This window comes from Amphiura filiformis, chromosome 10, assembly GCF_039555335.1.
Source record: "Amphiura filiformis chromosome 10, Afil_fr2py, whole genome shotgun sequence".
Lineage (NCBI taxonomy): Eukaryota > Metazoa > Echinodermata > Ophiuroidea > Amphilepidida > Amphiuridae > Amphiura > Amphiura filiformis.
Window position 1 is genome coordinate 42,340,731 of NC_092637.1, and position 13,872 is coordinate 42,354,602.

The following is a 13,872-nucleotide window of genomic DNA, read 5'->3' on the forward strand; positions in this document are numbered from 1 at the left end:
CCACTGTTATGTAATTTCCAGTTGTCAACAATCGGAAAATACAAATTGGCCGATATCTTTGTCAAACCACACAATCTGCAACAAAATTTAAAGCACACAATCATTTTTTAGTCCTACAGGTTTCTGATTGTATAAAAATGAATAGAGGAAAGTGCCGCCATAATTTTCAATGTATATCTTCTTTGTATTGAGCTATGCAAGTTGAAATCCACACCCCCTATGGAAGACATAACCTTAATCCCTACTCAATGCGTGTTTCAAATGGAGTCACCCATCAGGTGAAACCCCAATTGATATTAACACTCCCTGTGTGGAAGATGAAGGTCAGGCAGCGGCGTAGCTGGGATTTTTTTCCAGGGGGGGAGCCTGTATGGGACGGGGGCCCAAATCCACCAAATTTCCCTGCACTTGGGGGGTGGGGGCCCCAAATAGACAATTTTTGCCAGGCTTATTGATAATAATCGTATGGCATTGCATATCGTATGAATTCCCCATCTGTCTGCCCCTCCTCTCCCTCTCTCCTCTCTTTTTCCTCTCTCTCCCTCCTTTTTCCTCTTTTTTCTTTGCACTAGGGGGGCGGGGGCCCAAATAGGCAATTTTTTGCGGGGGGGCAATTTCCACCCTGCCTCCGCTACGCCACTGAGGTCAGGTCTTCCATTTGGGATGTATGGATTTCAACAGCTCATATAACAATGTACAGTTGTCCAACGTTTCTGTAGTCTACAAAAAGAAAATAATTTGTTGTAACACAAAAATTGTATTATATAGTTGTTAATATATCTTTATTTCATATTTACTTCATCTTCACAATAAAAGACAATAATTTTATTTGACACAATTACACTAGTACAACACTGATTTCTTGTAATTTTTGCATATTACATATACAACTTATAATATATTTTTGGTACATTCTGACTGCTATACATATTTTACATCGTAGAATGTAAATGAGTTTTACAGCAAATGAGGGGTTAATACAATCCTTAAGACAAAATGGTGTATCAATATTTCCTTTTATAGTATCATACTTTCTTTTGCTGTTGCACACTAGACTAAATCCACCAGTCATCTTCACTGTGCATGCTTGTCGATTAAAAATCTTATAACTCATATTGTGTCGGACTCATGAAAATATTCTTGTATAATGTTGGTTGTGCTCCATACATCACTTTGGTAATAAATAAAGTAGATTAACAAACAATAAATTGCATGCTACATACTTGTAATACAGATACACCCTTATGTCTTAAAAAGATTGACATTAACATCACTCTGGTTACCATGGCAACTTTACAGGTGATTTAATAATGATTCAAATTTGCTGTTTCAAATTCACAAACATATTTAGTATGGATAACACACCGTTTGGGAAATCATAGTCCAGTTGCTCTAGGAAAAAGGAATAAAAATCAAACCCACTAATACCTCCAATTATCCCTGCTGATCCCCTATTATAAAGCTATCAACAGGGTGTAAAAAGTGTGCCAACAGGACCCATAATGACATTATAACATAGCAATTTTCTATCTTTTGGCTTGTCCACTGTAGTTTATCATTAGGGTGGGCTTGGCCAGCTGGGAGTGATATTTGCCAATTACCAGTAATTCACTGTCGTAGTGCACAATGGTTACTGCTCCAAACCTGGGCTCATACACCTGTTCCGAATTTTGATATGCCATAGGCTTTGCGTTGTGATCATTTCGATCAGTGGTTCGTAACAAAGAAAGCATGATCCAGTTGACCTAGCAACGGTCATATTCTAACGTGCACTACGACAGCGAATTGGGCCTGGATTTATATCCTTTCTCATAGAGCAAGTATAAGCAAATGTAACCTCCACTGATGTAATTAGTAATGAAAAATGAGAGAAAAAGTAACTACTAAAATTTAACCCGCACATGTTAGACTAGAAAGGTCTGGAAAACTGGCTATTCCAGATGAAGTCCATATACCCCCTATGAAAGACATGACCTTAAACTTCCACACAGGGAGTGTATATTTCAAATGGGGTTACCTGCATGGGTGGCGCCATTTGAAAACTACACCCCCTGTGTGGAAGATTTAGGTCATGTCATCTACAAGGGGTGTATGGATTTCAACTTGAATAGCCCATTTCACATGGGATCTTAGTTATAATGCTTTGGGCAAATTACACCTCACACAAGTGTGATGTCTTTGCCGGAAAACACTGGGGCACACTATTTTTAGTCCCTATGAATGACAATTCAATATAGCATATCTCATAGCATTACACATACCAGAGAAGATTTATAAGCAGTCCCATGATACAACTGAAACATCCGGGTACTTGAGAACCAGTCTAGTAATCACAGAGTTTCACACAATTGCTCAATGTTGATTCCCGTTCCAAGGATGCGATTTTCAAACACTCAAAATATGTCCAAAACTTGGGTCGATAAGCGTTTTCAGATGATCCCTGAAAAGAACATCGGTGCCCTGTTCAAATGAGCTCTTTTTTGTTACTATCGACCCACATTTGAATGAGGAATAAAAGTCTGAAAGTACAAGATATCGGTATACTAAAAGTAGAAATGTCAATGTAATGGACACAGCTGCCAACAGCTGTACGCGATGCGACCGATTTCGTATGTCGCGTATTTCAAAGTACAACGCGAACGCACGACCATGGACACAGTAATGAAAATACTAACCAATCATGAGTGAGTTGGCAAGGTTGGATTCACTTCCGTGTTACGCACATGCGGGCGTTCATCACACAGTGTACGCAGAGAATCATCAAGCTTTTGACAGCTGTATTCATTCAATTGAAATTTCTAGTAAACTGGTCTCAAGTACCCGGATGTTTCACTAGTATCATGGGATCGCCTATAAATCTTCTCTGGGGTGATACCAAGTCCAGACACTCCTAGTCTACCATCTTCAATCAATATTTAAGCTGATAACCATTTACCACTTGACAGACAACATCAACATAATCAGTGAAGTTTAATCTACTTTTTTCCACTTATAAATATATAGGCTACGTATTGCTTTTCAGAATGAACATGAGATGGGGAGGAAAGGGGAGGTTAAAATATCTAGAAGTACATTCACATGATTTCTAGTTTTTCTAATTACATATACTTTTCACCATATTTGTCACAAAAGGGCACATATGTGCAAAATCTACAGTCACTATCTACTTTGACTTGCTTTGTTTTCTTGATTAAAAAGTGAGGAGAGCACCATCTTTGTTTTAATACCCTTAAAGGAAAAGGAAACTCAAAACAGAAATTAATTTTTAATCATGTCTGCTAAAATGCACATGCTTGCATGTGTGCATGTTTGATTTTGTTTGTTTTCTTTTGAATTTGACTTTTCCTTTTTATAAAAAGGTTTTCGTCAATTAAAATTTGAGATGTGAAAACTAGAAATAATAAATTGCTTCAAAATGGCACTTTGATTTTGAATATTAGATTTAGTTTTGTCAACAAGGTGTGTTTTTGATAAGAAAAATCCTTGCGACTCTTGGAAAACCCTTTTATTTTAATAGAATTACACACACTGAGCAGTTGTACATGTACACATAAACAGTAGGGCTGTTGTTGAGTAGAATTTTCATTGTCGACAATCATCAAATCTCAATCATGTTCGAAATTTGAATGTTCAGAGAGAAAATGAAGGCTATTAATCCACCATATCATTGTCATCTTGTGCTCAATTATTCCTTTCTTTATATCTAAAAGTTATTTTATGGTAAATAAGATTATCACTAATATTTTTAAAGATCAGGAAAATTGCTTTGTCATCAATATTGTCGACAACAGCCTTGTCCACAACAGCCCTAATAAATAGAGGTAACTGCATTTAAGAATATTGATCATCGCCAAACAGGAGGAAATTATGAAGATTCGCTATCCAAGCCAATACACCCACTGTTCACAAACTAATCATCTTTCAACCAGTGTTCAAAAATAGAGAGTTAAGCAAGTTTGGATACTGGTAATCCTCATTGTTAAATGGTCCTCACATTTGGGACTGATCATAATTTTAAGAAATGACTACATGTATATTGGCAATCTACCAATAAATAATAACCTTCCCCAATTTTCACAGTTAGTTTAATTAAGCTTATAAATAAAAGCTAAAGGAAATAATTTCTCATTATTTCACCCATATCTTTAAAATTACATGTGTACAATTTATCCGAAATTATTTCCATTCATTAACACAAAAAGAAAGTAAAATATTGAATGAATATTTAAGTAAAGACATAACTAGCTAGCTAAAAATAGAATAAAATAATGTTACCTATTATCTCGACCCACCTGAAACACCTATAATCAAATTAAGTATTTCTTGACCAAACTGGAACATGCGTGTTGCGTCCATGTAGTGTACTAAGCGTGTGCGCAGTGTAAGGCGTGTGTGTTTTCTTCTGTGTTTATCGCGGAGCCACTAGCGTTCACAGTGTTCCAGTTTGGCCAAGAAATACTTAATTTGATTAGAGTTCCCAAATCTGATTGCAACTTTGAATTACTGCAAGTACTTGATAAAGTCTTTTCAAAAATATACACAAATACACTCATGCTACTTGCAACAGGATAATTCCTTCATTTTTAGGTTTTCTTTTATCATATTTCTTTCACTTATTTCTAAAATTATCATGGCTTAAATTTCACACAATTTGTCACTATTCTTGGAAACCTGAGCGGAATAAAAAATAAAGTTAATACTTATTTGAAGTTTTGAACAAATCAATTTGCATAAATTGAGAATTCCAAAAAAAAACCACTGGCAAAGATCCAACTGCATGTCAGAGGTCACTTTTTTGTGATGACACTTAATTGTTATGTCAGAGGTCATTTTCTGGTGTCAAAGGTCACATTAATAATTAATTAGTTACATCTTATAATTAACACAAAATTAAGGTTACCACCTATTTTAAATTTGTGACTCATTATTAGAACCCCATTTTTGGACACCTTATAAATGTGACGCACATAGTATTAATATTCAGATTCATAACATACAATCCTGCAAAAAAAAATGTTGGTACACTGTGTCTGTCATTTGGTATATCTCTGCCCCTACTCCCCCAATGCAATGTTGGATGAAGCCATGTCATGTAAGATACAGAGGGGAGTCTACGCTTCACATAATATTGCATGCATGTTTCAGTCGCCTCTCCAGTTTTGATAGGGCATGTATTTCAATTGTTTAGTACAAGTGTGCAAACTATTTTTTCCAGGATTGTAATGATAAAAGCAACCCATTTAAATAATAAACTTAACTCATGACCCATAGTATAAGTAACTCATTCAAACAAGCCATATTCCAATTCACAGTACGAGGAGACCATTTCAACATATAGCTACAATCCCAAGCATGAATTATTACCAAACCAGCCAGGGACCACTGTAATAGAATACAACATAGGGCCACATGTTTACAATACACATGGTCTAAAATAATTATTCTAATACATTACAAACGAAATGATTATAATAAAGTAAACTCATTTATGATAAATTAAAAATTGGAATGCATTTGCTTACTTGTGCTTACACGTCAGGGCACGGAAAATATTGCATGCAAGAAAAGTATGGATTTCTAAACTGGCCTCAAAAAGAAACTTATAATTTTTCACAAGGTCATATCTTAAAATCCTCTCCATAAAAATGAACAAAATTTGCACACAGGATTACTTCAATAGTCTACTTAAACACATGTCAGTAACCAAGCAGTTGTCCAACTGACACAACAGAAAAATGCACTGACATGGAACACCTTTCTGGACCACAATTCACATTTTAACAGATTTCTTTTGTTGGGTTCCAATTATTAACCTGTACATGAACAAAAATTCCACACAGGATAACTTCAATACTCTATTCTAAACACATGTCAGTAACCAAGCAGTTGTCCAACTGACACAACAGTAAAATGCACCGACATGGAACAGCTTCCGGGACCACATTCACAGGCGAATAATTGGAACCAACAAAAGAAATCTGTTGGGATGTGAATTTTGGTACAAAAAGGTGTTCCATGTCAGTGCATTTTGCTGTTGTGTTAGTTGGACAACGGCTTGGTTACTGACATGTGTTTAGAGTAGACTATTGAAGTAATCCTGTGTGCAAATTTTGTTCATTTTTATGAAGAGGATTTTAAGATATGACCTTGTGAAAAATTATAAGTTTCTTTTTGAGGCCAGTTTACTTAATATACATCCAATTCTTCACTTTGCCAATCACAAAGCACACAAGCTGTCTCCTCATTTCTCCCAAAATGGCTTTAAACAGTAAATTCTCATTTCTATTGGCAACATGTGTGTGATATCTTAGACAAAAATAAAATAAGCCTGCCCTGCATGTAAGCACTTCATTTAAGAGCATTCAGAGGTAGACGAACTTGCATCTTTGGGATAATTCAATAAAATGTCCCTATCATGTGCATTTTAAATTCAGTTTTGAGGAAAAGAGAGGTTTAATTTAATTCTCCAAAGCCCATAATACAGAAAATATTCAACATACAACGTCAGTATAATGCATCTGTTCTCTTAAGAATCATGCCACTAATGAATTGTGCCGAGACACCCTGACATGTTGTGGTGAAACACTAACATGTCATGCAGATATGACATCCACACATGAGCATGCAACATAGAGAGGACACAAAACACTAGCAAGTCTTAAATCACTGTCCATTCGCTCCTTGCATGGTCATCAAGTTTTGGGTAGATCCTCCAACTGGCAACATACATGAATGGCATTGAATCAGTTATACAAGAGTTATTTAACTTACAGTTAAGTTACATAATTCTTCCTTTCATGTCTGTTGCCAGTTTGAGGCTCTACCCAACATGGCGGAACCATGCAAGGGGTGAATAAAGGCTATGCACCACACAATTTTGTATGTTTGATCTTGCCCAAGACAGGCATTTTCTCTCCAGAAACCCTGTCACTCTCTGCATTACAAGGACTGAAAACTTCAGCAAGAATCAATTTCTTAATTACAGCGATTCTTATGAAATAAATTTGCAGAACTACACACTGATTCCTTTTACTAAGAATTGTCAACAAATTTGCAAAATTCTCCAGATTCTAAATAAGTGCCCATATGGGACTCGCATTGGATTCCTGTAAAGCATGATAGCATTATTGTAATTGATCAAAATCAGTTCTAATCAATATCAAAATGTTCAAATCAATAATAAACCAAAATTATCTACTTCTTACCGGTGAGATTGTCTATAAATATAATCTTAACCTCTGAATACCCTTAACGAGCATAATTAATGACTTAGGATTAATGACGTCCCTGATCTCTGGGGTAGTACTCTGCCAGGATGCTCTGGGGGATACGCTTCAGCATTTCTTTGGGGAAAATACGCAGGAGTTGCCAGCCGATGTCGAGGGATTCGAACACGGAACGGTTCTCATAGGTACCTGTAAAGAACAAAATAATTAATAATTAATTTATCTTAGGATCGACTGTTGATTGGCTACATCAATAATTATATAATATTCGATGGTTTTGAGTGTGATATGAGAATATACCACATGAGTCAGGAAAATATTGACTAAGCTGAAGGCGAGTTCAGTATTGTGGTATATTCTTGTATCACCCGAAAATAAGCCATCCAATATTACTATTATTATAACATAATATGAAGCTATTTCTTTGATTTTTGAGTGCCAAAGTACAAAATAAACATGTTGGTGCCATTTGGAAACCTGTTGGTTAGTGTAATAATGTTTATCACGCATAGGAATGCTGTGGAAAGTGCTACAAGTTGCGCGCATCAACCCAATTTCAAGTCTTACCTTGACTAATGAAGTTCTTTTCAAATTTTCCAAGGAATTCCAAGTAGAGGAGATCATCAGGAGTAAGAGCCTCCTCACCCACTACAGCCTTCATGGCTTGTACGTCTTTACCAATGGCGTAGTTAGCATACTGCACAATGAAACAAAATACAAAACAAGTTAGTTTTAGACCTGTCCCCACAATTTGATAGCTCAATGAAGTGACTTTGAACTGTTGTGACCATAGACTACTACAGACTAGCCACAAACAGTCAACAGAGTGAGGTAGTGATCCACCCCCTGGCGGGGGTTAACCCCCCTCACAATTTTTTTTTTTTGCTCTTTTATGACAAATTATCATCATTCAATTCGAAAATTAAAAAAAAATTAAAATTAAATTTTTTTTTTTTTTTTTACATTTCGAATTTTTTTTGGGGCCCCATTTCGAATTCGGAAATTTCCGAAGTCTTACATCTCCGAGTCAAGTCTCAGCATCACCCAATAATAAGGGCCAATTGTTCAATGAAGTGAGACAGATGAAACTGCTATACGCACAGCTACTTTAATTAAAATGTACGCTGCGACATCAATATTGGGACCATTGGATCAAAGAAGGCGTCATAATACGCAGGAATAAATTCTGCTTTGACTGCATATTCCAAATTTGGCATATAATCAACGTTTTAGGAATAATGGCCATTATAGTAGACTTGCTAAGGGGTGAAAATAGGGTGAATGCTGCATTTTTTAGTACAAAGGTCCCACTTGGTATGGATGTTCCTTGGGGCAAGAGGAAACAATTCATCCAAAGAGACACTCTGTATCTATGCATAAAACCACCTAATTAGCATAAATTATGCTAATTAGTACCCAAAATATGGTATTTTCTACCTTTTGGACCATTTCGTCTACAGACATGTATAAACATTTGAAATTGGCTTACTTTAGGGTACGAAATTAATTTTTAGGATTGTTTTGGGAATCCGTGGCCATTTTGACCCTCAAATCCAAGATGGCCGCTGTCTGCCATCTTTGAAATTATATTATTTAAAGGGAGAAGGTAATTACTTTTCGGCAGATGTTTCGATAAATTCACTAGACTATGCAAAAAGAGTACAATCCTATGACATATTGACTTACCAGTTGGTTGGAGACATCAGCGTGGTCCTTCCTGGTCATGCCTTCACCAATAGCAGACTTCATCAGACGTGACAATGATGGCAATACATTGATCGGTGGATGGATCTAATTGAAGGAAGAAGACAAAATTGATATCATTAAACCACTGATGAACAGGTAAAACACAAGAAAAGTGTAATTTAGCCTACATGTATATTAGAGCTTATTTCCAAACCGTGTTAAGTCCGCAACCACATGTTTCTCATTTACTTGTGTGATACAATCACAATTACTTTGACAAGTTTGACATTAGCAACAAAGAGTTGTACCATCAACAAGCCATTATTTACCATAACAATGCTGCATAACAATATGCACACTATTTTTCTCATTTGGGAACAAAAAGCCGCACAGAGTATTGTTACTGTGCATCCATCCACTGTTTGCTTTGTAATGATGCATCAACCTGAAATTATAATACCTATAGCATCACAACAATTGAACTCATTGCAATACCGCACAGGTAAATCAGAAACATGGGTTTGTGGATTTAACACGGTTTAGACATAAGTTCTTCATATGTAGAAACTAGTGAAATTATAAACAAGCAAATATATTTGAAATTATTGTAGCATAGATAAATTAATCACACACAAATCAACACTTATATAGATTATATATTTTTTTAAAGTACCTGTCTGTTGTGCAGTTGTCTGTCTACGTAGATTTGTCCCTCTGTGATATAGCCAGTCAAATCAGGAATGGGATGAGTAATATCTGAGTAAAGGAAAAAGAAAACACAATGACACACAATTCTAGATAATGGTATGTATTGGTCAATGCATATACTCCATCTTAGAAACAAGATGGAATTGCATTTTCTAGCCAAATATCTTGCTTTTTCTCTTATTTTTCCAGTTGTTTTTAAACAATCCAAAAAATTGTATCCAAATGATTGGTACCCATCAGTTTTGATGGTTATTGAAAAGCCTGCTTCTTCCAAATGCAACATTGGATCCTCCTGAAAATGACCATCATTTATTGTTATAGGAATGTTTAAATCATGACATTAATCAACAGATTATGAGGATCCTATGTTGCATTTTGATGTGGCAGTCATGTCCATAATCAGTGAATATGATAATTCACAACTACTCACCATCGTTTGGCATGGTAAGAATTGGAATCTGAGTGATTGATCCATTGCGGCCTTCGACACGACCAGCCCTTTCATAGATGGTGGCCAAATCGGTGTACATGTAACCTGGGAAACCACGACGACCTGGGACCTCTTCACGTGCAGCTGATACCTGTGAGAAAAAAAAGAAAAAATCAGAAATTAAAATGTGGCATTTTTCATTTCCTGTGACTACTTATCAAACAAATTCTGCATCAAATTTGCCCTGCACTGAAAAGTCACCCAAAAATAATATAAACCAACCCTAAACGTTGTTGGATGTCAAAGAGATATTGCCACCGCACTGTAGTCAAAATATACGCCTTTTAGTCATTTTTCTTGGACGTGTGTAACAAGACATGTAGTGCATGACCCCCTGGGGCTAGTGACAGGTAAAGGTAAAGGCTCACGCCTGTATTTTCTCTTTCTAAGTGATTTTGGGCCAGACTCCCCTGTGAATGATGTTGTTGCGGCGGTCTGCCACTCCTCGCACAACAAGTCTGTTTATCTTCCCAGCATAACCCGGTACCCATTTATACACTTGGGTGGAGAGAGGCAATAGAGGTTAAGAGCTTTGTCTATGGCACAAACATGATGGCACCACAGGGGCTCAACCCCGCAACCCAACGATTATGTTTCAGAGCCGGTACCTCTTGGCCACTGTACCCTCTACTGTGTCCTAGCACTAGTAACTGATGTCAAAAACTTACATTATTGTAGTCATTTCCCATGATCATATCACAATTTGGCCACAAAATAAGCTACGTAATTATCAAATTAAAATTTTTGGATTTCTGATTTGACCTGTGTGAATTATTCAATGTCAGATGCAGTCCTCCCATGATCCTCAAGATAGAGACAGTCAGAGGATACCCTGATTGGAACTCACTGTGAGGTCCTTGTCATTCTCTGCATGATCCCCAATATTCAAATGCAATAATGTAGAGTGGATATATTTTTTGACATCTGCCTCCACCAAGAATTGAACTGGGGACCTCTTCACCAGACTCAAAGGTCCCTTGCACAAAAGAGTTAGACCGGGTCTAAAGTTAGACCTGGTCTAAGTGGAATTTAGTACCAGGAGAAAGGACATTTTTCTTTATATTTGAACTTTGCATTTGAATCTTTAGAATTTGCTAGCTACTCTAGGTAGGAAATAAGATGAAAGGACCATTCCTGATAGAACTTAATTCCACTTAGACCAAGTCTAACTTTAGATCCAGTCTAACTCTTTTGTGCATATGGACCAAAGACCATAACCACTGAGCCAAGCTGCTCTCCAGCATGACACAGATACAGAGAAGATATCTTACACTTCCCATAATGCATTTCTTCCATTTCAATTTTCTGTACTGATTTTCTATCTAGTGCAACATGTTTAGCCAGTCTATTCTTAACACGAAAACAAAGGTAACCTATACAAAGTAAATAGGAGTGTCATTTGAAGTTACAAGGTGGTGCATCATGTTGCAAAGGATTCTGGGAAGGGTAAGATATCTTCTCTGGGGTGATGATGTGTAACTTATTTACCTCTCTCAAAGCCTCAGCATATGAGCTCATGTCAGTTAGGATGACAAGGACGTGCTTCTCACACTGGTATGCTAAGAATTCAGCTGTCGTCAGAGCAAGACGTGGTGTGATGATACGCTCAATTCTGAAATGAAGCAATCAAACAAAAGACATGAATGATATATATGAATTCATAAAGTGATTCTTAAACCTCTGAGAATGTTCTTGCAATCTTATTGGTTCTTACCCGTGTGATATGACACGATATCACACACTTTAGCGAGTGTGTCAACGCAATACTCGTACTCACTATTTGAACCAATCGGAGGTGCATAGCAACAACCGGACTGACTGATTCTAAGCCCTAGTTAATTCCTTGCTAAAAACAAGACCTTTATTCTCTAAATATTCAACAAATGTCATGAAATCACACAAAATATGTCTTTTGTTGAGCAATATCAAAACATAGCTTTATATTTTATTTTATGTGCCCTTTTCTTGGCCTTATTATGCTGAAAATGCCATCACAATTGGAACAATTTGAACAAGATGGTCATTTTAGCATTGCCCAGAACAATAAAATACTAAGCAATTTGAATACTATTATTGGCTATTTCTCAAAATCAATATTAGCAACAAACAACTTGTTTATGACATCACACATTATGCTTTAGTATTGGGTGAAATTAGAAAGGAAACTTTCTCTTTTTACATAATAGCTGGGAATAAATACCCGACTCATCTCAAGTGGACTTCACTTCAAATCACATGTTTAGGACTGTTCTAGCTGTATTCCTAAACCATGTGACTTCATCCTGTCTCAAAAAAAATTGTGCAAGTGGAAAGTGCCATCTTTAGCAATTAAAAAAATACTGTTGTGCCATGATGCTTACATCAACGTCAAGGGTACAGTCCTAGCTTTTAAATACCGTTTGTTTCATTCATGTTGGTTTCGGCAATCCAGAAATCTGCTTCACTGAACACAAATGCATGAAAACCCTTTTGTGTCACTTTTTAAGAAATTGAATAGAGTATTATATCCAAATATCTGTACGGTACAGTTATTTTGGGGATTTATCAAGTCTTTGCCATTCTAAATATGTATACTTTTATATACTTTACACAAACAATTTAGCAGTTATGAGGCCCGAAAGTTTCCATAATTCCAGGGTTCAGACCAACCTTAAGTCAAAAAAGAGAATCATTTACCTGTATCATGATAAAACAGTAAAAACAATTGTGTATTTGTTGTGTAATCGATGCCTTCTTTTGATTTCACGAAGGAACTCTTGATAAACTTGATGCTACATCTTTCATTGATTTACATGTACAGCCCTCTTCCCTGGTAAAAGCGGCACAATTGTGATTTAACCCTTTCGTTGTTAACTAAACATATCTCGAGATTAAAACAAGCAAATTGAACCAAACAAACTGCATTCGAAAGCTAAGACTGCACCCTTGACATTGATGTAAGCATCATGTCACAACAGTATTTTCTAATTGCCAAAGAGGGCGCTATCTAATTTTTTTTAGACAGGCTGTATGGGAGCTTCCTCATTGTCACTCAAGTCTGTGATGAGACAAAACACTTACGTTGGATCATTGGCTAAGTTTAAGAAGAGACACACATTGTCCATAGAACCATTCTCCTCAAAATCTTGTTTGAAGAACCTAGCTGTTTCCATGTTGACCTGGAAGAGTACAAATCAGATATTATATTAACCCTAACGCCCTAAGTGATTTTTGGTGAATGGAAAGGAAAGAAGGAAGGAATAAAGAGAGAGGATGAACAAAGAAGTTGTTTGATTTGGTCGGGATTCGAACTCGAGACCTGTCCCGTGCCAAACACTAGGTAGGCGAACGATAGCCAAGGGTGTTTCACTGGCCCGGCCAACGTAACCATGTGTATATATCACTTAGGCCTAAAAAAAATGTTTGATTGGCGTAACCCGACCGACCCTAAAAATAGGCCCGACCCTAGACTTTTTTCCTTATTTTTTTTGCAAAAAATGAATAAAAATATCAAAAAAAAGATTAAAATTAAAAAAGAGAAGAAAAAATTCATGATTTTCAGCTTGAAATGTGTTTGGATTGATCATTGCATCATGTGGAATGCACACATGCATGCACAGTGGATATATAACAAAGTATTTTGTAGTATGGAGCACGCCTCCATAGGGTTAAGATGGTAAGGAGTGGTGTCAAGGCAGTGTCTTAATTAGCCATCCGTCTCCCTGTCATTGTTGCCAGGGATCGGACTTGGGACCTCTCCTAACCTTTTTCTAGCGCAGTATC

General features: G+C 36.6%; 1 protein-coding gene across 1 annotated transcript in view; it reads right to left on the minus strand.

Moving 5' to 3' along the window:
- Nucleotides 1-755: 755 nt before the first annotated feature.
- Nucleotides 756-13,872, minus strand: part of LOC140162884 (V-type proton ATPase subunit B) — a 30,190-nt gene continuing 17,073 nt past the window's right edge. Inside the window, exons 8-14 of the mRNA XM_072186187.1 lie at nt 13,171-13,268; nt 11,599-11,722; nt 10,051-10,201; nt 9,586-9,668; nt 8,913-9,017; nt 7,794-7,923; nt 756-7,415 (exon numbers count right to left, since the gene is read on the minus strand). Of these exons, the coding sequence (XP_072042288.1) occupies nt 7,276-7,415; nt 7,794-7,923; nt 8,913-9,017; nt 9,586-9,668; nt 10,051-10,201; nt 11,599-11,722; nt 13,171-13,268 (831 nt within the window). The 3' untranslated portion in view covers nt 756-7,275. The remainder of the gene's footprint in view (nt 7,416-7,793; nt 7,924-8,912; nt 9,018-9,585; nt 9,669-10,050; nt 10,202-11,598; nt 11,723-13,170; nt 13,269-13,872) is intronic.